General features: G+C 31.6%; 2 protein-coding genes across 2 annotated transcripts; both read right to left on the reverse strand.

Annotated features, from left to right (window-relative positions):
• Positions 1-180: 180 nt before the first annotated feature.
• On the reverse strand, positions 181-9,078 carry LOC111004316 (serpin B3). The gene is made up of 8 exons (XM_022275309.2): positions 8,957-9,078; positions 8,511-8,548; positions 4,044-4,165; positions 3,073-3,724; positions 2,313-2,512; positions 1,895-2,080; positions 1,614-1,752; positions 181-1,087 (listed from the first exon to the last, which is right to left on the reverse strand). The coding sequence occupies exons 2-8, from the start codon at positions 8,527-8,529 to the stop codon at positions 930-932; spliced, it is 1,476 nt and encodes a 491-aa protein (XP_022131001.2). The 5' UTR covers positions 8,530-8,548; positions 8,957-9,078; the 3' UTR covers positions 181-929.
• A 1,749-nt stretch (positions 9,079-10,827) lies between these two features.
• Positions 10,828-26,024, reverse strand: LOC111004416. Its single transcript, XM_022275444.2, has 14 exons — positions 25,826-26,024; positions 24,363-24,559; positions 23,744-23,926; positions 21,676-21,889; positions 20,269-20,480; positions 19,514-19,693; positions 18,196-18,346; positions 17,521-17,682; positions 14,813-15,090; positions 13,743-13,956; positions 12,561-12,772; positions 12,006-12,191; positions 11,433-11,718; positions 10,828-10,925 (listed from the first exon to the last, which is right to left on the reverse strand). Exons 1-14 carry the CDS (start codon positions 25,851-25,853, stop codon positions 10,867-10,869), a joined length of 2,562 nt encoding a protein of 853 aa, XP_022131136.2. The 5' UTR covers positions 25,854-26,024; the 3' UTR covers positions 10,828-10,866.
• Between the last annotated feature and the right edge of the window lie 1,903 nt (positions 26,025-27,927).

Raw genomic sequence — 27,927 nt, forward strand, 5'->3', positions numbered from 1 at the left:
AATTATTACAATAAGGGTTTGAAGACTAGCGTTTACAGATATAAAAATAAACTATTTTTTACACCAGGTTTCTACTGATTTCTCATATGTGCGATCGGGAGACTATCACAGGCATATTTTATCGCATCTATGAATTAGTAATAACTATATGAAAGAAGTCTTCGAAATAAAACAAGCAAAACAAAATAAATAATTTAATCTTAAAATCACAACTCTCAAATAACTTATAATAAACTAAAATTAAAGTGTACTTTTTCACTATCAAATGCTTCTGGTTATAACCCAACATCTAAATTTCAGTCATTTGAAAACTTATCACACTGTATTACACTATTGTGATAAGTTATAAAAATAATTGAAATAAATTATATTAAATAATTATTAATTCTAAACTCTAAGTCTGTCTTGCAAATTGTACAAGCGCAGGAGTTGTTCAAAAACATTTTGTAGATGTGTTAGTAACGTAATATATTATAACTTTTTATTGAAGTTATGCTTTTTGGGCGCATTCGGGTAAATTGAGTATATTTTTACGATGCGCACGCACACCGTCACAAAAAACCGAGACTGAGAAGTTAGCTATAATCAACGTTTTGGTTTTTTCTAATTGTTAATGTCGTTTTTTCTACAAATGAATATAGGGTTAAAGATTAAAAAAAATTGAAAATATTTCTATCTTGTTACGCCAACGAAGTATAACTAACACACACGTTTTTTTAGAAATGATTTGTTTTTGATTTATTTTAACTCGTTTAGTTGCTTGGATTATATTGTTTATAAAACTGACTATAACTAAGGGGACATAAAAATGTTATTTTAACTGGTCGTTGATAAATCTAAAATTTTCTTCAATATCCAACAATACCGATAATATAAGGGCACAGGCATAAGTTATAACAACCAAAGAGCTTTCTTCAAATGAAGATACTTTAAAAATTATCGTTAGGTGGCTCGGGGTCATTGACCTTTCCAGCAACAACAACCAAATTATCCAAACAGTCAATGATGTAGAACACAAACGGGTGTTCGACGCAGAAATGACGAGGCTCGTTCAAAGGTACATTCTTGAGCTCCACAACATCGCTCACTACAAAAAATACACATGCTATTAGTAAATTATATATTCTGTATATAACAGACATAGCAGGCTTATTACTAAAAGAAAACTGATCGAAAATTCTGATACAGCAATCTGAGTTATACACAGTACTTCGCGACTGGTCGTTTAAATATTTGGAATTTATTTTGTTATTACTCTTCTGCCTGACTGAAACGTATTGTAGTAACTAATATATCTGTCCCTTTTCATAAATACATAAAAAAATGACATTAAATACGACAATACTTTAGCTGAATGAGTACAGTTGAACTGCTTATATTTTTTGATTAATATATATTTATAACAGTGTATGCGGCAAAAAATGAAAGTACAAGTTTATGAAAATTGAAAACTTTCAACAAACAACCTTTGAATGTTAGCTAAGGCTAGCTGAGGCTTTAATGTCAAGACTCAGCGTGTACTATATACTCCCGTATGTCAAAAACGTTATGGATTTAGCAAGGTTAAGTTCGCGGTAAGATTGACTCTGAACAAATTTTACGGCAATACGAACCTGCGATAAGCGACGCAGATGAATTAGTATTGTCTACCCTCACGACAACATTCTGAACCAGTTCCTGGACGAACAGCCCTTCCTTAGATGATATTCCCGATAATTCTGCGTCACGGCCAAAAATTCGGCTTACACCAAACTGCAATTTAAAATTAATCAATTTTAATCTGTGAGTTCAATTTCGTATAGTTCATGTGTTTTAGACATACATAACATTACCTAAGTAACACTCTTAATAAATGTACTCCCCAAGAGAAACCCCCACAAGTAAAAGTGCTTACCTTAGCTAAAGCAGCGACGGGCTTCGTAGTGGTACTGACGTAGAAAGACGGCAGTGACACTTGAAGCTCCTCTTCAAAAAGACTATCCTTGATGTCAGAAATAGAGGCCGATGGAAGGTCAGCAGTAAGTCTCATAAGACCGTCACGGGATCTTGGATTTACTACTAATAAGGCGTATCTACCACCCTGGAATATATTAAGACCGTTTTATGGCATTTTTTAGTATCCTGAAAATGGGTACTCTAAAACGTTTATTTAATTATAGGAAAGCAAACTTATAAAAATAAAAAATAAATTAAAATACGTTTATTTTGGAACATAAGATCATCATGGTATCACTTATTTCACGTCATTAAATTCAAGCCTGTTGGCATCCCTACTCATCGGCAAAGAAGACTGAGGTATAAACATAACTTACATCATACGGCAGAAGAAGTGCCTCACTATCCAACTCCGGCAATGATCCAGTCATGAACTTGCCTCTAGTCTTCATCATCATTACATGTTTCTTTTCAGAGTTGGATTTATAGAATAGACCAGGTTCAATGACATCAAACGGCTTCTTCCACGAGCCTCTAAAGTACATGCCGTTGAAGATTATCATAATTGAAGTTGATTCTGAAAATTACATAATTCTCACATAATGTTTTGCATTTTGTAAAAGGGTACAACAAAAATACAAATGTAACTTATAATTCAAAACTTCTTAACAGCCTTAAGTAGTCATACAACATTTTGTCATTGTTATATATGTTAGGGAGATATAACTTATATCCCAGAATACTTTATATCACATATGGGCAAATGATATAGTTAAGAACTGTTAAGATTATCAAACCAAGTATTAGTTACTGAGGAAACAGGTTCAAAAATATAATTACACTGCTGTAGCAAATTGGTAACGGCACGTAACTTGTCAATGTGTTCAGTTACGGAAATATCACATGGCAACAAAAAAGCCTTGCTGTTGCCATGTGATATTCCCGTTGACTAGATGTGCTTGGAGTTTTAGTACGTATGAACATCTCGAAATTTCAGAAATTATCGAAAATTCCGTGAGTTAAAAAAGGGAAGACCAAAACCTTTAAAAACTACAGTATTTAGTAACAATTGCGATTAAACTTTCCGAAATACTACTAATAATTAATCTGATAAAATAAGGAGTATACAGTACATACTTGGATCACTGTCCTTTTTCCCAACACCATTTACAGAAATACTTGAAGCAATATCATTTTTGTTCATGAGCTCGCGTTGGTTTCTAATATGGTTTCTAGCTTCATCAGCTACCATGGTCTCTTCTTCATCGTTAGAAATACTTACGTCTTCGTTAGAAATTTTAACTAATTTAATTTGTTCTTTAATATTTTTAGCTGGTTTGTAAGTTATTTGAGATAAATCAATTTTCTCTGGTTTATCTTCAACAGCATATGTTATGAGTTTCTCCTCATTTTCTTTTGGAGGTTCGATATCTTGAATTTTTTTGTCTTCCTCATCATCGCCAATGTTTGAATATCTTTCTACTGATCTTACATCTGTTAAGTAAAATTCTTGCAGTATTTTCTTATAATCTTCATTGATAGAGTAGTTTTTGTAAACATAGAAATAATTTTGTAACTCAGGTTTGTTGTATTCAAATTTATTTGTGTATTTTAATCTTTCCATTATGTAGCGATAATTCTTTCTGATAAGTTTCTCATCTTTGGGGAGATGAAGTGCATTGACCAACTGCTCTTTAGTTTCTCCTTGGGCGCCTTCAGCCAAAATGGCAAGAATAGAAGAATAGCCCAGGGGAGAAAACACAATGTTGTTAATATCATCAATGTAGCCCTGAAAATTAGGAAAACAAAATTCATCATATAACTTACAAAAAAACAATTATCAAATAACCAAATACAAAGGATTGTAATGCCACTAGATTATTAATAGAATCTACGACGAGTAACCGACCGAGTGGCTTACACGTCAGGTGTGACTTTTCTTTCTGTTTTCTTTAATGTTTTGTTCCTCAGTTTAATAATATACACACAACGATGAACCAGCTTAACTTAGACCAAAAAAATTATAGCGAGTGTCAGGCACAAAAGGCTACTTTCACTTCACTGATTTTCACTAAAGAAAACAAACACAGTTTTGAAAAAGACATCACCTGTAATAGGGCTGTTGATAGTTCATTGGTAGCCTCCCCAATGAAGCTGGTTTCTTTGGGTTGATTCGATTTCCCACGTCGTAACCATCGTGCCGAAGACAAGCCGACACAGATCAGCAGGACTATAATTTTAAAGGTTAACTAATACCACGAACACCATTCTATTATAATTAAATGTTATTTTTATTAACTACTACGTTCACTTCTAGTTCTAACCCATTTATTCATTCATATTCTTAGTCACAGAATTAAAGTAGTTATGGAAACAACTTATCTTACGAAAACATGTTTGTAAGGAAACGATTACGATTGTATACAAGTATACAGTAAACATGTTTCATGTGATACTTAAGAAAATATTATATGTATGAAGGTATGTAGGCCATCCTATAGTTGATATTATTGAGGCAGGCCGTCGAACACGTTCTGTAATATTCCACACATTTCTGGTGTAACTGGGTAAATTCTATCTTAGTCGTTACAATTATACTATATTTTAACATTATCTAAAACAACAGACAAGAAAATTTAAATTTTCTTGCACCATTAGTTAAAGATTCATTTGTTTATTTAAGATCACCTAATATCAACAACGTTTGTGACTACCATAAAATATTAAAGACGTAGTTTTCATAACCTAATAAAGAGAAAGAAATATTGATGCTTGATCCTTTATGCCTCCTTGTACTTGCTTATCTTCGATTTATGACGATTCCTTACAATAATTTCTTTCAACACACAAGTAGATGTTTATTGTGCAGAAAGTTGTTGGTGCATATCTGGGTTTAAGAGTCACACGCTTTTCGTTTGAAGTTAAGGTCTATCTCAACCTAAGACATAAATATTAATTTTCTAATATTACAAAAACAGATTCATATTATCTTACTTATACTATATACGTTCTCAAAGGGATTTCTTGGTAACTGTACTTCGCATTAAATGCTTCCTTGATGGTAACTGTGCCAGGCCGTGGTAAACACAACGGGTTCTTGGCTTGTATTTGGGTCTTCTAGCGGTATATTGCTATCTAGACTTGATGTTTTAATTGAAACATATTAACCTACACTTGTGTTCGTGCTAAGTGGGAAATATATATCGCTTTACGGCGTTTTGTGTGATGTTTTTTTTCAATTCGACGAATTAAGTACTGGTCCTTATTGTTCTTGATGTTCTAACTATGACTAATCATGTATATTACAAGACTTAAAAAAACAGTTAATATAATCAGTCGTATAATTACGTGGAATTTTATACTTATAACCTCATTAGTTTTAGGGACGTATTGTAATAATTGTTAAAATTGTAACCGCTGTGTAAATGGTAACATGTTGAAATAGTTTACACAAAAAATATGATTTTGTTTTCATAACAAACAGCTCTCTCCTGTTTAGTTTTAGCTTTTTTTCCGGAATCATCTGGGTATGTTCAACTATTTATCCACAGTAATTATACAGTCATTTATATCTAATTACTCCAGAATGTCAACTATGCGATGCACATCCTTTACGAGAAAGGTATGTTTTAGCAATAGTTACAGTGAATATCTGAGAATTTCTATAAACGTAATCCCATTTTGTTTTTTAATTAAAACATATTTTTTTAGTAGAAATTATTAATTAGAAATGTGTTAGTATTAAATATTTGTCGCTAAAGAGTCTATGATTTGGTTTTTGAATTTGATGCGAGTTTTTCTATTACAAATAAAAGTAACACCTTGTTTATGTGTTTGTGTTACCTTGTGGTTTAAGTAATTTTAGGTATCTACATTTATAACCTACACACCATCACGTACACACACACACCATTACACAACACAACCAATTTGGGCTTAATTATTTAAATTTAATCAGTTAATTGTATTAAATACTTTGTTTGTTTGTTCCATTTTGTAAATCTTTTTATTATAATGTATCATGTATTCCATCTGTGGCTATGTTCTCGGTGTATTTGTTTGTTATTTTATGTATTTTGTGTTAGCTGTAGGAGTACAATATAAATTAATAAATAATCTTTTAAAAGTATATATAAGTAGATAAGGGACTCGATGCCACTTTCTTCTTGAAACTACTTACATGAATTTGATATGATTTGGAATTTTATGATTTCGTCTTTGCGATAACTTAATTTGATTTAAAAACGGGTATAAAAGTGAAGAAAATCTCTTCAAAGATTCACGAGTCACCATAAAAATACGTTGCGATGCAGACTGCATGCCAATCATGCGTATTGTCGTTTGTGATATTATAATATCTGTGGATACGCGCCGATGAATTTCTAAGAAAGTCACCGGATACACGGTAAGTTCCAACTGCCAACGAATCATTTTGACGCATAATTTAGTACAATAAGCTACAAACGATTTAACTTTTGTCACATATAAGTTTTCAATACCACACAGTAGCAATTACAAAAAGTAAAAGTTTCACAAAAAAATACAAAATATATCCGATCTTTTTTTTACAAATACTTTAAATAAATACGTTTTTTTTTTATTTATGATACTGAGAATAAAAGGCCAGGACGATAACCTGATGTAAAGTGACCGCCGCCCATGGACACTCACATTGCCAGATAGCTCGCAAGTGCATTGCCGGGCTTTAAACGTATGTCAAAAAGATATAATTTTGATTTAATGCTAGACGTTTAAAAGAGAGAGAGATTTTTATGCCTTACCTAGGAATTAAAGCCGCATTTATAGTAAGAAACATTATTACCCTTTGTAATTTTATAAACTCTACACAATAATTAGTTACTAGTTAGTTTGCTAATAATTCTCAACCGTCCAAAAATCAACATTACGAACTCTATTATTTTTAACATTACGGTAATGCTAGATCATCACAGTTTTGTCTTAGATCATCAAAATAAATATACTAAAATATGATTTTAAGGTCCATTGGAAGTGTTAAACGCGTAAAGCACGGTACTGTGCGGTGAACGCACTTAACTGACCCTACTCTATTGAGTATTGTACTTCATGTACGGTCAGCCTGTTAATGAATCTATTTTTCCTCATTCAGAGGCAGATGCTAAGTTTCGACTCCGAATCTTAGAGTGATATTGAGACTAAGCAGCGAACTATGACTTCCGTATGTCAAAAACATATTGGATTTCGTCTCAAGTCAGTCTTTTTTCCGTTACTTCATCAAAAGTTAGGAATCATTGTTAATGTATCATTAATAAAACTTTTTAAAGGCTTCGTGGTTTTAATACGAATATGAAAAGATCATTTTTTATTTAAATCCCACTCCTATTCTACAGAATAATTTGAATCAATTATTGTTTCCCCAGTAAAAGAACCCAGAGTCTTTGCATTACACGCCAATGTGAGTTACAGTCGGGAAGTCGGTTAGATAAAAGAGATATTGTTTTCAAAAACATCCTAACATGAATACTTTTGCTAACTGTACAATCGCATGCCTGGGAAAGCAATCTCATGCAGTCATACTGTTAAATTATTTCTCTCCTACAAATTATAACGCCGTCATACAGATCCTTTTATGTAACAAGAATCACTGAAAATGATATCTGTGAAGTTATTTTACTTTTCCTGACCCTGAAGTCTTGTATTTTATTTACTGTATAACGTAGTAATATTAATTTAACAAATATATTTAGAATTTTTTTACGCACGTATATGATTTTGTTCTCGCATACATATGTTTTTACAAATTTTAGTAACTCTCACATATATGGATTAACAATACTTTTACTACGTACTATACCTATAGTTGAGTTGGTATGTTTAATGACAGCTAATAACAAATGAACATATTATATACCGTGAATAAGACATGCTATTCAAATGTAAATGTTAGACATTCAGACTTCCATTAACGAATGCTTTGGTCAAAAAACAAGGAAAAGGTGTATTTCGAAAAAGCTATTTGAACCTATTGTGTAGATTTACAAAATATTTAGTTTATGTAATAAACTTAGTTATTATTGTTTATTATTTAGTTTGTCATCATTCGGTAATGTAATTTTTATAAAATGTTTATATCAATTATAACCAATAAATATAATCATTTTTGTCTTGTTCATTAAAAAAATCACAGAATTAATAGTTCAACACTTCGTGAAACCAGATTTATGTTTGTTACGGTTTATATATTAATAACCATGATTATTTAACAAAGTATGTATATTCGATCAATGGCGTACACTCGCCAATAAATGATGTGTAAAAATCTCAGTTAATAAAATGAATATGATTATTAAATCGTAAAATACTCATAATAGAGATAAACTATTAAATGCGTATAAATATAATAAATTAATCATGAGTAATGATTTACAAGCTTTGAATAATTCATACTTTAATTATAATATTTTTTCCAACTTTGTTGTAGTAACGCCACTTTATAGTTTGCTGTTTTCCGTGACATAGATTATCTTAGCTAAGAATTTAGTTTTTTTTCTATAAAAAATGTTTGGCCTATAATAATACAAGTACCAAAGACTCACCTAAACCAAATGACTTCATTACTTCTTACAGCCAATGTCTGAAAAAAGATAAACTTTAAAATATAAAAAAAACACTGATTTTTCATAAGGCTTATACTATATTGAGGTTGTTAATACTGTTAAAAAATATACTGCGGCATAAAATATACAATGTTGAGTTCATATGCACGTGAATTACCACATCTATTATTCGATAATATCTTGGTATATGAACATAATTTAATAGTGATATCATCTTAATATTTATTTAGATATATCGCTTCAATGTGTCCTTGACCTTTATTTAGAGGATGACATGATTTTAAAAAAGAACTTAAAGCAGTATTCAAATTTTGTAGTTCTTAATATTGAAAAAAAACTACTTGTCTTTGTCGACGACGGTGCACTTTTCCTCAAAATATAAGAAAGATATTTTACACAAAGCGAAATCAATAAATAAAACTTACGTGCTGCTGTAGACAATATTTAAAAAAAACCACTAAAATGTCAAATTGCGCGGCAAAGCACGGCCGTTTATACGCTGTGCTCGATGGAGAATGACGTTCACGGAAGACGGCGCACCTTGCTTTATATCAACATTTAAACAGTTATATTTAAAACAATAATCTCATTAGATATCTCGTATAAGAAGTTAAGAATGAAAACAAAATGATACCGAGTTCTTTTAACGATTTTTACATTTCCTACCAAATTACATATTATGGTATTATTACGCCTGCTGTTAAAATACAGTCGCAATATGTCTCTGTACAACTATTCATTTGGAAAAACCTTTTACTTAGTCTTTATAAAATCGGCCAATTAAAAATACAAGAAAAATGTAGTCGAAAGACTTTAAACTTTTCGTATTAAAGACTTTGAAAATAGAGTACCAATAATGAGAGTTAAAAATAAAAAATAAGGACGAAAATAAAAACCCCTTTTCAAAGTCATAATAAAACCAGCGTGCAATCTGAATTTAGTGCATAAGGTTGCATTCTTACACTTTTACGATGTTTTCCATACTTTGTACTCAAATGTTCGACAATATAATCATGTTTATTGTGACCCTAAAACGATAAATATACATTAAAATTTATAACACGTTGTTAATATACTACTACCGAAACAAGAGGGAGATATAACGTACAATATGATTTGTATAAAATCTTAATAATAATAAACTAGAATAATATTATAGCATTTAATGTGTATTCAAAAAAAGAAGGAATAGAGGGAGTGTTGAGTGATTTTATATGCAAAATGCCTTTGACAAATTACAAAGTATAGACAATAAATAATAGACAAAAAAATATAAGACATTACACACGTATTTTGTACAGAAAATAATTAAGTTAACTGTACGAAGGAACCACTTGTCTCTGAATTTTCTTTAGAGTACCTCACTCTTACCACCTGTCTAGTCGATTTCGGATTCCTTAAAATTGTATAATAAAAAAGGAAATACTAGAAAACTAATTCGGATTTTTTACCAATTTTGAATAAACCGTAGTGTAAATATAACTTATGAGCGTTTATTTTGCCAATATGTGTCCCAATAAATGGAAACCAGCTTATATCGGTGTCGTCAGGTTAATATTTTATTATTAATGGTCAAATAGAAAGTGGTTATCTGTTATGAAAATTAACAAGACATTTAGGTATTTTCTATACATTTTTAAGGCTGCGTTATGCCTGAGGTTCGTATTCCAGTGTAGCCCCCAATTAAAATGAAATTTCCCGCCTTTTCGAGTATTCACTATTCAAGCACAACCTGTGCTTGAATAGTGAATACGAGGCAAAAGGTAAGTAATTGGCTAAAACTCAGAATGGGCTAAAACATTTGATTTAAATACCCACTGCATATTACTAAAAGATTTTAATAATAATATACCACTTGAATTTTGTTGATTTAAATTTAATAGAAATACATAATTTTTAATTGATAATGCCAGCTAACTATGAACGTGGGAATGCGTAGGAAACCTAAGAAACAAATAAAAATGTCAGTCATTAATTAAGTTTTGACTAAATTTACATAAATCTAAACTTAGATTTCGTTTTAAGTAAAAACATTGTACCAATATAAAATGTATTTTTAAACATGTCTAAATAATCTACTACAAAATATTACTGTATTGAATATATGTATACAACATTGGCTATAACTAATTAATATTGAACTAACCTGTCTTAAGAAGCTCATACCGTTAAGATGCATCTCGGTATGAACCTCATTCCCCACTTAAATTCCAGTTTTAATTAGGATAGAAATTTAAAGTAACGTCACTTCGACGCGAAAATCTTCAAACGATTAATAAACTGAACAACATTTGTAAAAGTATATTATTTAATAGGAAACACTATTGTCAAATTCTTAGAAGTAAGGATTGGGGTATTTTCTGTTCTGGTTTTTCTGTACATTCATTGAGGGTTCTGAAAGAATGAGAAAGTTTTAGTATACCACTCTCGCTAGTTCACAATGCGCCCGTATTACAAGGGCGAAATAATAAATATAAAAAAGAGTTTGAGTTTGCAAGCATGCTGACGTTTATTCTCTTGTGACAATCCATTTATTATTTGCGATCAATAAAATCCCACAACAGACAGACAGAGAAGACAAATGTATCTAAATTATTGGATTGAATAAATTCTTCGTAATCGAATTTGCTGAATTAGTTTACTGTAGCGCGATCAGAAAGTTTCTCATCTAAAACCAAATCTGTAGACTATGCAAAAATTTTTCTATATATGTGTCACCAAGAAGTTTCTATTACTTTAGTGTAATTTCTTAAGTTCAATAAAATCTCACTTTTGACGCGTCGAAGACACGGCCGCGTTTTGTATTAAAACTTTAGTAAGTTTACCTTAATTCGTAGTATGTCATTAGATAAAGTATTTAATTAATAAATACATTTAAATACAATTGAAACACAGACTTACCAGCCAAAAAGTTCTCAATAATATTAGGCTGTTCGATCTTCCCTTCAAATAAGACTAGTCCCATTTTATTACTTTTTATAAAAAATACGAAAGGCCTATCCACTTTGAGAAGAAGCTCCGCTCCAATTAATGGTATCACCATAGCCCCTGATACTGCTGCAGCAGTTGTACCCTTCTCATCAACGGACATATGGACTTTGTGAACGATGTTGTCCACTTGTGAGGACGCGCCTTCGTAAATGCCGGATAGATTGGCGTTCTTGGTAAATAAGGTTTCGATCCGCATCTATATAAGCATTATTATAACTTATTATTTTATATTTTAATATATATTTTTATTTTAATAGTAAATAGATTAATAATAATTTGGAATGACGATGCAATTTTCTTTACATAACAATGTGTGAAAAAAATATGTTTAATGAAATACATCAACCTAAACTTTGGCATTACTAACTAAATGCTACTATTAAAGTTACCCATTTTTTATTTCGGATTCAATGTTAAAATTGAAAAAGGGTTCTAAGGTTTTACGACTAAATAAAAAAATACTTTTTAATTAAATTTACTAACATTTCTCAAAGGCAGCGCCATATTCTCGGTATAATCAACAGTAAACTTTGGCATTATCAGTCTCACGTCCGTAGGTTCCATGAGTGGAGTGATCTGAGGCAGACTCATGTATGGAAGATCTCGAATTAGCTGTGAAATGCCGTCACGATCCACTGGTACTAGAAGGATCATAGAGTAATCACCACCCTAAAAAAAAAGTACTTACATATTATTTAAGGAAGCACATGGTTTATCATTCCAAGCTCTCTTGGCATCTATTCTTCTAAGGATATATGCTTAAATTGTCTGAAGTGTATAAAATCATAGCACGTTCAGCCAGCAAACTTGTACAAATGTGCCTCCGGATTTTTAGGTATTACTGGTATACTGTGGACTAATAGAGGGGCGGCGGGAGGGTGACGTGTCGATCGCGTTATTGGTAAATCTAGTGGCGTTTGTATCGCGCTGCGATACTATGCGCAAACATTCCCCCACTCTCTTGTTTACGGCTCAAGAAGTTTGCCGGTATCTGTGCTAATAAAAAATTCTATAAAACTTAGATTTCTTTTCATTTACCTCGTATAGTAACTCTACAGCGTGTGCCCTAAGGTTGTCCACATATGCACAATTAAGTTCAGCATGCAACTCCATCATTGCGACATTCGTGCACGCGCCTTTGTAATGGAAGCAGCCGGGCCTGGTGTATCGAGGATTAAAAGAAATCGCCCATGAGCCCTTGAAGTATAGAGCATTTATCAAAATCATCTCTGCTCTTGGACTTATGTTTGCTGAAATAGATGTATTATTCAAAAACCGTTTTTTAGCTTCAAATTGTTAAATGATATTCGTTTTTTTATTTGAATAGTAACACGTATAAGGAGAAGACATTAGCTAAACAGCTAGGGATAGATGCGTTTATAAATAAGTCGTAAAGAAATGTAGTAATTTTGGTTTAGAATTTCATGTATATAAAATTATTCATAGATTATAAACATATTAAAAAATATTGTTTACATGCTCGTTACATATTCCCGAAGATCGTGTAGTTGTTTCACGAACGGTTTTATCTACACTTACGTTTAAAAATTCTTTCACCATTCGAAAGCTACATTATCCACGAGTAATATAGGCTATATTTAATTTTGAACAAAAATAGGATTCCGTAAGATATTAGGGGATTTCGGACACACGGTGTAAAAAATCAACCAAAAAAGTTACTTATTTTGCTTACCCTGCCTAAACTATTAAAGATAGAACCATAAAATGTTCTAAGTAATTGTAGATCTTATAAATATCTACAAAAATTCAAACACACTATACCTATCTATGTCGAGTGAGGCACAATAACCATAAATGATATACATGGCAAAACGACGTTTGCCAGTTCAGCTAGTTTTAAATAACAAAAAAAAACGATAATTTTAAAGAAATATCATGTGTCATGTGGTCATGGCTTTAATCTTAATTTTTGCTAGAAGTTATTTTAAAAGTCGACCTATAACTCTGTACTTAAACTTCTTTAACTCTGTAGTTAAACGACAAATAGGTTCTTCATTAAGAATTTAGTAGTTATTGGGTTTATGACTATTAAAATCTGAACATTTTACAATAGTTTGTATACTTTGTTTTGTTTTGTTTGTACTCTAGTGAGTAATATTTCAACTTCTCACGGTTATAGGCAAGGTCAGCATATAAATTCGCACAAAAGTCTATAATAGATATGATAAAGTTCCTTTATACTCCGGTTTAGTATCTTACCAGGCTCAACAATTCCAGGAATCAAACCCTTGGTTTTTTCAAACACCCATTTGTTGATAATTTCGGACACATTATTTGTGTAAGCAAAATCAACTGGACGAAGTTCTGACTGGTAGACTTTTTGTATCATCAACACAAAATCTTTGTTGAGTTTTAGTTTGTTGGAGACGAAGACGGCATTTGCATTTTCTATACTGACACCTCGAGTATTTACCTGAAAATATATTATACAGTAAGAAAAAAGCAATGGCGGACGATTTCCGGTGACACATTCAGAACCCTTCAAATTCTTAGATAAAAGCCTCCTAATTTAGTAAAAGGGTGTTTTCTAAATAATAAATCTAGTGAAAATTTGTGATAAATAAATCTGCATTAGGTATAGGCCTATACGTAACATAAAATTCATCTGGAAGAAAAAGCCAAACTGGCTTCCAAAAAGCTGGGTGTTTTGCATTTTTTTTTTTGGGTTTCGCTTAGCAGTATTATACTGAGGTACGATCTCATATTAAATACTGCTCAAATACCAGCTTCTTCCTTTTGACTAAATTCAGAAAATTGCTTGTCGATCAATCTCCATTAGTAGTATTATGGCTATCGCCTGATCGGCTTCATTCTCTCTCTCTCTCTCTCTCTCTCTACGCAGAGACATTGCGTCTCTTTGCGTTTTCTACAAAATATACTACGATTTTATTAAACCCTATGTAATTTAACTCGTCAATATAAGTATTGCAGAGAGATAAACTACTGTGGTAAATAAAGGCAATGCAATTAACAATCATTGCAACTGTCTGGTTTGAATTAAATAAAACTTATTACTAAATATACAGTTTTATTTAAAAGAACTAAATAGCCATGCCACTTTTTGCCAATTTGTTTACCAGAACAATTTCCAAATAAGAAAATACTTCTCTTCTACGTACGTGAAGAATTAATAAATTCCTAACGGGTTATTTTTTAAATACCATTTACGAATTTTCAGGTTCCAGGCTCGACTATAGTGGTATAATCATTAAAAACAATTACTTCTTAATACTCGTAAGCTTTCGCTGGCATTAAAAAAAAATACTTACATTTAATAAATTAAGATATGTGTTCAGCTGTTCGCGAAATTCATCTTTATAAGGTGATAAACGTAAGGCACTTCTGATTTCATCTTGCGTTGCTCCAGCAGAACCTTCAAGGATCATTGCTAGCGTGGACTTAATACTGGCAGGTGATACCATGACATTACCAGGTCGGTCTTCTGCCGTATATCTGAGTAAATCTATGTCAAAGAAATTCAGTCGAGAAAGATCTGTTGCTGCTCCATCGAGACAGTCCAAAGTGGCGATGTTGGCCGAAAATAAAGCTATAATAACAACAAAAATTGCTTTGAGTTAAAAAAAACAATGTATTTAACACTGACATAAATGTCTTAAATTCTTTCGAGGAAAATTATATCAATTTTGTGAATTTGTGCTAAATTTCCTTGCATTTGGCTGCAAAAATACGGAAAATTCAAGAAAGACGTTATAATTTGGTTCCAAATACACATATTTATTGAAGAGAAAAACAGGCTTTTATTTAGGAACTGTTCTGGTACGGTTCCTGGGTCATCAGGTGGTGGAAATAATAGAAGATTTGTAGATTACCTTTTATTCACCACTTCCGTATAACAATAGACTATGAGCGATATAATAAAATTATAATTAAACAATCGAAGAGAGTTCCCACGTCTGGCTATGCTCTCGGGGTGTAACTCCGAAATCGTCCTGCTTATAACTGATCCAAATGTACAACCATGGCACGTACATAGGGAAATATTACGCTTACAAAACTAAGAAAACCTAAGTGAGAAAAATGTACAGCCTTGGCTCGTACAGTTCTTTAACGGTGAATACCTACATATAATCTATGTTTTACTTGAAGCTAATGAGTAACAGGGTCTACATTTAACTATTAATAAAACTGATTTGTGATGAACATTAATTAATCCGGGTTTACCTCTCCTTGAACATGTTTTCCTGTTAAACCAGTTCATATGAATTATACTTCATTTTATTCGGATTACCTTACAAGTTTGGTGTATATTATTTATTGGTCTAGCAAAAAAGAAAATTTTGCTTTGAAGAGATAAAATTACGAATGGGAGTTAGATTACAAATCTCAAGAGGAAGGTTAACAGAGATTAACAGGTTTACCTAAATGAGATACAATGGTGACATATTAATTATTATCTGTACGATGATGTACCTACTCAAGTACTCACGTGTAAGATATATATTGCATATCTTATATTATTAAATAACTACACTAATCTTAATATATATATTTCTTGTATGCGTGTGTATGTGACTGAACTCCTCCTAAACGACTGGACCGATTTAGACGAAATTTTTTGTGTGTGTTCAAGGGGATCTGGGAATGGTTTAGATTCACAATTTTGTCCGCTGGACAATGTTATTTTAATTAATTTTCAATTTATTAGTTGTTGTTGATTTTGGAATGTTTTACATTGGATCCGACAGACGGCGCTACCATCGCAGTGTCAAATTTTAAATAATATTCGAATTTTAATTTTAATCTGTCCCGAAATATAAAAAAAGTTTTGTTATCATTGTGTTATATCGTGTGTGACCATGTGCTGGATCGTTAGATATTGTCATAACATTTGAATAATAATTTTCATCAAAATGGCTTTCAAAAAAATTGAAATTTTGAAATTAAAGACGTGTAGACAGGACAACGTCTGTCGGATCCGCTAGTAGTCTTATATATTTAACAATAAAAATGTAGTATGTGGTTTAAAATGTAATTAGGCTTTTTTGCTTTTATTATACTAAGCTATATAAAATCTGTGTAATTGTTTGATTAATTAAATCTTCAAGGCACGAAATTCAATTCATTGGTACTGTTTAGGAGTTATTTGACTTCTTTACCTTAATATTTTAATACAAAAAGCAAAAAAAATCATTTTGACTAACCACGAAACCTGTTTAGCATCTCGGTTGCTTAAGTTAAACAAACAGGCTACAAGGTCAAACTTTATTTGTAAACATCATATTACGGGAAATGGATTAAAATAATAGTCTTACCAATAAAAAATAAAACCACCATATTGTTGTTTATGTAAAAACCACTCGAATTTTAAAATAACACGTGCATTTTACACCACTCTCGATATTAAAGTGATAAATGTAAACAAATGAAAACCTTGATCAACGTAAAATGTGAACGAATGAGAATTAAGAGCCGTTTCAAAACTTGACATGACCGGTTTAAGATTAAGATTACTCTTACGTCACTGGTTGTTAAAATTGCATGTTTTTTCAAACAGTTGATACATTGTTTTCCCTTGTAAAATCTAACTCCAAGGGGCTCTGTAATGTGGATTTTCTTATCGGATTATCTTATAATTTGAAACATATTTACGGCCGTATATTCCTACCCTCTAAAAAGTCACTCACTCCTCCAGCGTTATAGATTCACCTGGAAAATAGGCCTTTTGTTGCAAGTTGTTTTGTTCTAGCTATAAAGGATCTATTTTACTAAAGTTAGTTTTCTTTGTGTTAAAAATACCTTTAATATTAGAATCAATAATATTTTTCGATAAAGATAAACTAAAATTGAAACTCATTGTTTACCATTAATTGCTTATATTTGAAATCGAATCCAGTCACTTCAATTTGGTTCCTCAATACTTCCCAGCACTTTTCTAGTTCTGTATTTCTTTGAATTTGCAAAATCGGGTTTAAAATGAAAATAAAATATAGTGATGTTTAAAACTTATTTATTATCTATGGTAGTTTGAAGGCACCGTCAAAAAGCGAGGGGTCGGATACACGTCCAGTAAAGAGCAGTTGTCGGGTGTTCTCATCTTGAATGAAGAACATGAAGGGTTTGTTGGCAATCAGTGTTGCCATGGGCTGGTCCTCACCAAATTTATTCTCTAATGTTATTTCTGTAAAAGATTAATGGAATTAATATTACATAATATATACCTCAAATGGTTATACATACCACGTTTAGTCACGGTATTAATAAATTTATTGATAAAATTATTTTTAATGTTTTTAAATATGGATGTGTGACCCGAAGGATTACTTTTTAATTATTACATTCATACATAAATAATCCGTTCAAAAAGAAGGCAAATATGAAAAAATGAATTGTGATATATAGATAGATAGTTTCAACCGCGATTACACGTTATAGAATTTGATACATAGCTAGCTTCATTCTAATATTGACATATACTAACTTAATAATATCAAAATTTACCCTATATTCATACATTTGTTTTAAATTTTATTAACAGTTAGCCTTAAGTAAAATCCCACCGTCATAAAACTCAGTTTTCCAATTAACTTGTGTAAAATTTATACATCAAAAGAATTCGACGTTAAAAAATCACAAACGGACAAAGTTCATACTCGATTCTGTTTGTAGTTTAAAATTTTTTGAAAATACGAACCGGTCGCCGAATATGCCACGCTACCAATCTCGTTATTAACGATACCGGACCTCTGCAGCACCTTGGAGACTCTCATGCGATTTCCTGGGGTCTGTCCCCTACATAACCCTGGAAAAGACGCTGTGTCCTCGAACGCTTGTCTAACACCCAACTGAAAATACAAAAAACGTTTAGGAAGATATGTTTATTCTTACGCCAAAGTTTCTTCACGTTGTGTACCGTAGTGACTAGGGATCGTAGTTTATATACCGTGCTTTAAGATCTATCTATAGTGAATTGCTGACTTTAAAATATGCCGCAAAGTAGCAGATATCCTTTTAATCAAATGGCCGAACCATTATTATTATTAACATTCCTCTCAAACTTAAACAATTTATTTCCGAGATTCTATGTTAGAATGTTATGATAAAAAATATATATTCATTATAAACAACGCATAATAATGTGTAAGATTTTGGATGATAGTAAAGTAACATTAAAATTTTAAATTTTCCTTAAGTATTTTTAGATTTCTTATTTTGTATTCTATTATAATTATCATAATGACGTTATATAACAATCAACACAATCGTATATTCCACCGGTCAAGAATAAAATAAGCCAAATGATAAGAATAGTCTGTCGACTCAAATAGGAAAAACCCAGTCATGTTCATATGTTTGCAGATTACGTTTCTATACCGTATAAGGAAAACCGCAACGGCATTGTAAGCGTAAATCAATATATAGGAAAATAATTTTAATTTTGAGAATCACCGAAAATAAATGTGTGAAGAATAAATCATTATTTTAAGACAACGTTAGTAAGAGGACGAATAATATTTTTTTTAATTAAATAAATACACGTCGCATTTAACAGTATAGTAAAATTATATAATTTATTATAATCATATTATTTATCTCACAATAAAATATTTATTGATTTTGGTCAATACAGTATACACGTCAGATTTATGGTTCCGATAAACAATTTCTTATTTATCTAAATACATTTTGGAAAAGAGATCCTATAGTGTGTAAAATAAACTATGAAACTATACAGTTCCCGTAGTTAAGATTTGTTTCCTAACGAAATCACAGAAAGAAAGTTCGAGCAAAATACGCATGTATAAAGACGAAGTTAAGTCTAGACTCCTGAGATGGATCATTTAATTTCTTCTTATGTAACGTAATATTATAAAATGAATTCTGTCTATGACCACGAACGACATAAGATTCAAAACTACCAAATATATCTTTGTACGGTACATCAAAATAAAGTGTGATTCGTGAGGAAGTTTCAGGTGTATATTTTATTATACACCTAGTCAGATAATTACCTCTTTTAGTATTCCATCAAGTTGCGAAGTGTACTCGAACTCGAATTTAGGTATCAAGACGTCAACCACATGCTTAGTCAGACTGAACAACTCAGCACGAACACCACTTATATCATTAAATATATGAGGTAGACCGGTGAGGGAGTTTGGCACTATAATGTACATTGCGAAATTGCCAGTCTGTAAGTAGATATTTGTTTTACAATTATAAATCTGTCCATAAGAATCAAAGTATTATAGTGATTAAAATAATTACTTAAAACCCAATACATTTTAGAAATACAACTGACTTAATGCTAAAAAAATTGACTGTTTCTGTAGCAAAACTTTATATTTACTTTTTTATTTTAAACTAGTGGACCTAACAGACGCTGTCCTGTCTTTACTATGAATATTGATTTCAAGTTAATATAAATAACTAAAAAAATATTTCAGTTGGAAACAAAATGTTTATTGTGCCTCACTCGACATAGACAGGTATAGTGTGTCGGGGACTTTTTTGTAGATATTTATAAGATCTACAATTACTTATAACATTTTATGGTTCTATCTTTAATAGTTTAGGCAGGGTACGCAAAATAAGTAACTTTTTGGTTGATTTTTTACACCTTGTGTTCAAAATTACTCGTGGATAATGTAGCTTTCGAATGGTGAAAGAATTTTTTAAAATGGGTCCAGTAGTTTATGAGCCTATTCATTACAATCAAACAAACAAAGTTTTCCTCTTTATAATATTAGTGTAGATTTAAGCTTACCTTATACGGCATTCGTAAAATTTTCGCATTATACTTAACGGAGTCAGTAAAAAAGAATTTGTTTTTGGTTTGCATGAAGGATGCTGGCTTTGTTAGGTTGGCCTGAATATAGAAGTCATGGTTAAATGTGTTGTTTGGATTGAACTGATGTCGCCATGTTCCCTTGAAGAATAAGGTGTTGAGAACCAATGATACCACACCCTGTAAGTCACCTGAAAATAAGATTCATATATTGTGGGATTTTTAATAAAAACGGACATGAATATATTATAACCTGGAGCTTCTTAAAACAATTAAAGCCTGTATTGTAATAGTAAAAAAATTTGGCGAGTCATAAGTTTGATATGTATCATATAAAATATCATACTGTACTAGGGTAATAGTTTAATATTTATATTGACTTGCCTGATTCCCTTGTATAAGTGTTTATAAATCGCGGAAATTAAAAGTGCTTAACAAAAATTCTGAAAATTTCCATTATTTCTATTGTATTGATAATATACTTTGAAATATGGAACAGAGTAGCAGATATCCTTCTTTTAAGCAAAATGGTTCGGCTATCAGTGATCCTCGCAAAAATCAATTTGTTTCCGGGATTGCCCATTACGCACGTTGATAAATAAATGTACATATATTCATTATAATGTGTAAGACTTGGGTTGATATATGTACTTAGATTTCTTATTTCGTATTCTATTATATATAATATTATCACAATGACGTCATATACTAAGTACATTCGTATATTCAACCGGTCAAGAATAAAAATATGTACCTAAGCCAAATGATAAGAATAGTCTGTCGACTCAAATAAGAATATGTCTTACATCTTAAGTTTGAGAGATGTAAAGCTGACAAGGAAACAGAGTAAGTAATGGTGCTCCCACATAAAAAGGTTTACTAACAAATGTTGTCAATTGTTACATTTTGTTAGGAACTGTTACATGTTTTATGTGCTCCTACAATAATAGAAAATGTTTACTAACGTTTTATAATATTTTAATCTCGTATTTGCTAGCAGTTTGACTCATCGCATACCCCGCCGTCACCTTTATAAAATCTTTACAAACAAAAGGTAAGACATGATTTATTTTGTAATAATTTGATAACTTGTTACTAACCATTTTCTAACAGGAATTTTTTTTTAACATTTGTGATTAAATGTTTGCTAACAAATGTTTACTATCGTTACTAAATATTTTCTAACGGCAATGTGGGAGCACCTTTAATAAACGTGACTTTGCTGGTCAGTGAGTACATGACTAATAATTGATAGCTAAAAATACTCTCAGTCAAATCATCTTTTAGATTTTTAGCTATATCTACGCACAAGACAAACTCTCTAAGAATGATATACTAAACCAACATAAATTTATTTTAAGAAGCGTATAAAAGAAAAATCAGTACCTGCGTCTACTAAATTTGGTATCCTTCCTTGAGTTATATTGGACACCCACTGATTTATGCTGTCGGCGGCTAGATCGGACTTACTGAAGTCTATACTTGTGATTTCAGTCTTGTAAAAGTTCTCAGCGATCGCTGCAAACTGCTGAGGAGGATGGACAGAGGATCCTACGTATATTCGACTACCTAGGTCTAGGATATAGTCTGAAGACTTTGTCTGAAAAAAAACAGTCTGAAATAGGTAAACTAGCTAACTAGTTTGCTTATCTTGCCGAAGCCGCGTACAAATTATTTGAAGAAATCTATTAGGTATGAGGGTGTGCAATTATTTAATCAATTACCATCTCAAATTCGCAATAATGGAGTGTTTGACAAATTCAAAAGGCATTAAAGATGCATGTTAGAATGAACATAGCTGACTAAAATTGTTACGGCTAATGGCGACGTGTATCTCGCTCGTATATAATATATACATAATATTAATATTAAGTTTCTCATGTAAATAAAATATTTCTGTTTTGTAATGAGAAATAAAGTTCTTTAAACATTAAACTACTCTAATCTGAAATAGTATAGGATAACCTAAAAGATGGAACCTCCAATCACGAAAGTAATAAAGAAAATATTCATATTCTACCGGATTATATTCAAAAATTTTCACGCTTCACTTCACTCCATGAAATAAGTATAAATAATAAATCTACATTAGACATAAAACCGACAATTTTTATCAATTGCATAATAAATGCATGGTCCATGCATAATTGATAAAGAAATACGATTATGGACAATGTTCACAAATATTTTAAAAACAATGTCAAGGCGAATTACATAATTGTTTTTTTTTAATTGTGTAACCTTTATTTTAACAAATCTTTACATGTCTGTTATTGAGGCTTCCCACAAAGTAATCAATTAGGAAACTTCGCTCTTCTGACGAATAGATATTAATTTGCGAATTGTGTGAGTTACATTTAAAGTTGTATAAATTGTGTGAGTTATTATGAGAATCGACGTATTTTACTTTTACGATTGGTCGCCGAGTATTGTTACTAGGATATTGTATGGCACATGTGCACTCTTTATTCCGTAATATTTCAATATCCGACACGTCCGCTGTATTACGAGAATTGGTACATACGAGCTCATCTAAGATACGTGTCTATTTATCTCTTAATCTAGGAGTACTACTATCTAGTATTCCGATTTCATAAAATAAATAATTTAATATTTCATCATTCTTCGAACATTATAAAATGATAACTATCATAACTTTTATATATGCACTGGCAACCCGATTAAAAATATATACTTAGGTACGAGAGAGAGATTAATAGTTAACTATACTAATATATTTGATCAAATATCCGTATTTTTTGTGTTTGTCACTAATAAACTAAAACTACTAATTTCTAAATATTCTTAAAAATAGTTTCAGTCTTCGTTTTTTAATAAGTTATTTATAAAAGACAACAACTAATTAAGACGCCCATTTTATCAAAACACGGTCAAACCACATAACATCACGATTTGACTAGTCTCGAATTCTTCACGTATACGAAATAATCCTATTTATTTAGAACTTGAAATATTCGGTAGTGTCAATTTAAAGCCGTTATTAAGCACCTATCAGGTACCTTATTCGCATTAGGCGAATGTTAAAATGAGTAATTATTCAGTTAACTTTAAATACTTTCATCTCTTTTATGGAAATGTAAATTATATGTCCACCATAATTGTCACATATTTTTTTGCATTAGTGTAATTTACACTGATGACTTATAATATATGATGTGGTTTGCTTTAATAAATAAGTAGAATAATCTTGATTATCAAATTTTAACAATCTAGCCGTGGTCGGTAGTCGCACATACCATGACCTTGATGTGTACTTGACACATCAAGGTCATTATTACTTCCGAAAGGAGTTCTAATTGCTTTAGAACAAATTACCAGCTCACGATATAACATATATCGTACGAATTAAAAAAAAAAGCTTTCTGTAAGTAGTCTGTAGGAGGTGAAAAATTTATATTTTAAATTCTCTATTATTTACGAAAATATTTCATACCTGAAGCGAGTCTATAATTTCTGAAAACTTCTTCCTAACCACTTCATTGTCCACATCCAAGCCAAGGACGTTGGAGATCTCGGCATGGGTTGCTCCCGTGGAAGCTTCCACCAGGATAGCCAATGCCAATTTAAGCCCCAAGGGAGAAATTAGAAAGTTCTCGTTTGATGTAACGGCAATCCTCTGTATAAAAATACATATAGGATTAATATAATTAATATATGGCAACTGCCGACTGAAGTATTTCCGAACCAATTCGACTTAGGGTCCTTCAAGAAAAGAGCGTACCAATTCTTAAAACGCCGGCAACGCACTATCGAGCCCTCTGGCATTGAGAGTGTCCTTGGGCGGTGGTTTCACTTAACATCAGTCATCAATCACAACTGTTCTATAAAAAAATAAAAAAAAGGTAGAAGAAGAAATTGGCGTAGTATTCTATGATACAAACAAATATTTAGGTTTAATCATAGTTTAGTTCAACATTGGTAAATAAAAGCTAAAACGAATCTAGTTCAAAACCCCATAAGCTTTTGCACTGATTCTGATACTAAACAAATTCATCATCTCATTAAATCACTAAAAATAACATTAATTAATGCGTTAAAGATGGGTTACATACCTTAGTAAGTATCCAATCAAATTTATCATATTCCGCCACCGAAGGACGATAGTCATCTAACAAATCATTTTCTGTGAGATTTGTTGGGATCTGAGCTAAGGGAGGCAACTGCTCAATGAAAGGAGCACCAAATGAAGATCCGAAGACTTTCTCTATGTTCTGTAGCGTGTAGTTTTCGTCGCATAATGCAAATGAAGCTGAAAATAGTTGTATAAAATATTTCTGTTTAAGTACCCGAATTAATTTCTCTTGAGTCATATTTCATCCAATTTAATTAACACTGAATATTGTAATATGTAGAATGTAATATTTGTTTTGGGTCAGTTTTATTTTTATTTTTTAATTCGAATTCTGACCTAAGTATAACTGTTTGGGCAGCGGCCAGTCTAATGCCCGAACCCAATAATTAATCCGCAATCTCAGATTGTTTTCAATCTAAGATCAGACCGTGACAGTCGATCGATCTCCTATCTGCATCCCAATAACCAAACCCTACGAAGACAATCCATTTTTGGCGACGGATAGAATGCAAATTCTTCGCTCATTACACTCATATTTGATCATCAATGTAAACCAAATAAAGTAAATACAACTGTAAAAATAATATCAAAATATACATGTCTATGTTTAAATCATATCAAATCTTTTTAATTATTTTAAAAACTGGTGTAAGTTAAAATCTAAGGATAAGATATTGGCACAACTGACAGTCATTTTCATACAAAGGTCTAGCCACATACACCAATCCGACCTACCTTGCATAGCTTGTATCGAAAGATGGCTATTACATTTGGCATACCTACTTTTATCAACATTTGGATTAAGATGTCTATCTCAGATGGCCAAAATGGATTGAGCTAGGTTATTGGGTTTGGGCGTAACAGAATACCACCGCTAGTAAAATATTAATTCATGAAACTCATTATTAATCTTTCTACTATTGATTAGCTTTAACTACATACATACTGTATATGTCCGCTTTTTATTTCACAATTTGTGTCCTTAAAACAAAGATTTATCAATCCAACCATATTGGATCCAATAATAGTGAACATTTACCTTGTTACCACAACCAAAGCCATTTGGGATTCCCGTTAGGCGCAAATTTATATAGAATGCTACACCACACTGAACTAAGCAGTGACCTTTCAACTGACCCTATAAGATTGCAATCATGTTTTTTATTTAAATTTTATACGTAAATAATAGACTTAAATCTTTATTTGATAAATAATTGTAGTATTACCAAATCTACTATACAATTAAGAACCATCATTGCGATTAATTCCCATAGCTTTCATAAACATCCTATAAAGAGGTGGTCCATATTCAAACAAGATTATATAAATAGATATGTCAAAAACGACATGAGTCATATAAGTCGATATTTATTACTTACATTGAATATTTAAAACAACTCACGAATACCTATTCTTAAGACTCGAAAGATATAAAAAACTTACCTAAAAAAACAACGAGAAATAATCTCATCGTGACCGCACAAGGAAAAATATAAAAATAAATATCGCAAGGCTATTCAACCGGAGAAACAGGAACATAAACACTATGAAATCTAATAAAAATAATTTGTACACTAGTTCATCTTTGGGGACGTGCGATGTCCACTGTATCCGCGACTTGACTAATTACGAAGGTCTATAAACCAGTTTGATAGGCTTTATCTAAAGTCATTCTTGCTATTGTATTGATGTTCCGTAATTGAGGATATTGAATGCAAAGTTTGGAAAGGATGTTCGGAAAGTACAGAGCCCCGAATACGCGAAAAACACTAAATGGGGAAGTTTTGAACTACCTAAAGGACTTCTCAAGGTTTCTCATTAAATGTTGCTTGAAATCTCATCCCGGAAATATCGAAGCGCGCGCGCTGGTCGACGTATGTACGGTATATATACCTAGTCTTTTATATTACTAACTGTTCTGTTACAAATAAAGAGTGCTTTTTTTAATGAGGTAATATAATACTATTAAAATGTATACCTACATATTTATAAGTCTCAGCAGAAAACAAACCAATATTCTATTCGAAATGGCCACCGTTGGCTTTCATACAGGCATGTTCGGCCATGAATCTATGGATTTTCGCACTGTTTCCACGGTAAATTTTTCCTCTGCTTGTTGCAAAGATTCTTTACTCTTAAAGAATCTTCTCAAAGTCGTAGTGTCGTTAACAGCATGTCCATGCATGCAGGGCTATGTCTTCTGAAACTGGCCATAATTTGAAGTCTGTAGGCTTGAGGTCTGGGTTAGATGAGGTGAAATGGCGCAAAATAGATGTTTTAAAATAACTTGTTCTAAACTTAAAATTGTTAAAAGTTTGAAAAAAAAATGTCTTTTCATTTGTAACAGAACTTCTGGCCAGACTACTTATACTATGTCACAAGTCAGAATTTTGCCAAATTTCTATTTCACAACGACCAGTTCATAAATGTTATTATTAGGTAATTTTGACCAAATTCAAAAACAAACCTTAAGTACCAAACTCACTACTCTCTCTGGCAAATCGTGCTCACGCAGTTCAATTCTACCTTGTACGTTATGCGCTGTTTTGCTGGTATTTTTTTTAATCAATGCTATCTATGGAATGATAATATCGCTACATTTCGAACTTCGTCGTTGGCTATAAACTAAACATACTTAAAATTTGTCTCAAAACATTTTACGCTGTTGCTATCTTTTAATATGTTACTGAAGAAGTTATTAGTTTTTGGCAATTCTTTCGATTGGCATCATAAAAGTAGGGGTGTTTTTTATTACATTTAACTCGGTTCAATTCCCAGATGAGGCAAGTAATTTTTAGAAAATCTTTGGATACAGACTAACTTTTTAAAATAACGTTAAGTCTTCTTTCAGTTAAATAGTCTACCCCTTCATGTCCCATAACTTTGGGACGCCCTGTATTAAGTCCTTGCATATAAAATTGGCGGTTTTATGGAAGGAACAAAAAAAATTTCGAAGTTAATTTTCGCTTGGGGCTGGGTACAGCCATTACGATGGATCCCCTTTCACACTCAATTCAATTCTTTGTCATCAACTTTGGTCTCCGGCCGTCCACGAGGCTTCATCTGCAGGTCGAAATATCCTGACGAATGTTGCAACCAAAATCGGGATATTAAATTAATTCCCACAAATTCACGATCCACACATGGTTAAAGAATAGCATTATATAGATTTTGTTTATAACACTTATTTGAATTCAAACACTTAAATATATTAACTGGTTTAATTGCATTAATATTATAACAAATAATTTCATAATGAAAATATAATTATTGCACATTTTAATAATTTAATATTTACATTACTTAGATTTTACTTATGGGCACTGGAAAGAATAAAAATGGCAAATATTAAAGTCACATCTTAGTACTTTACGATGAACCCGAAGAATATATATTAAAAATATAATGGACATGTAAAACAAAAGACGAAAAAATGGAGCTTCGCTTGCGAATGGTCACGATTGCAAAATCAATCAGAGATTTTTGAATTGCCAATCATAACCAAACGGAACGCGCCATCGTTCAAACTTCTGTTTTACATTCTC

Source organism: Pieris rapae, chromosome 14, assembly GCF_905147795.1.
Source record: "Pieris rapae chromosome 14, ilPieRapa1.1, whole genome shotgun sequence".
Classification (NCBI taxonomy): domain Eukaryota; kingdom Metazoa; phylum Arthropoda; class Insecta; order Lepidoptera; family Pieridae; genus Pieris; species Pieris rapae.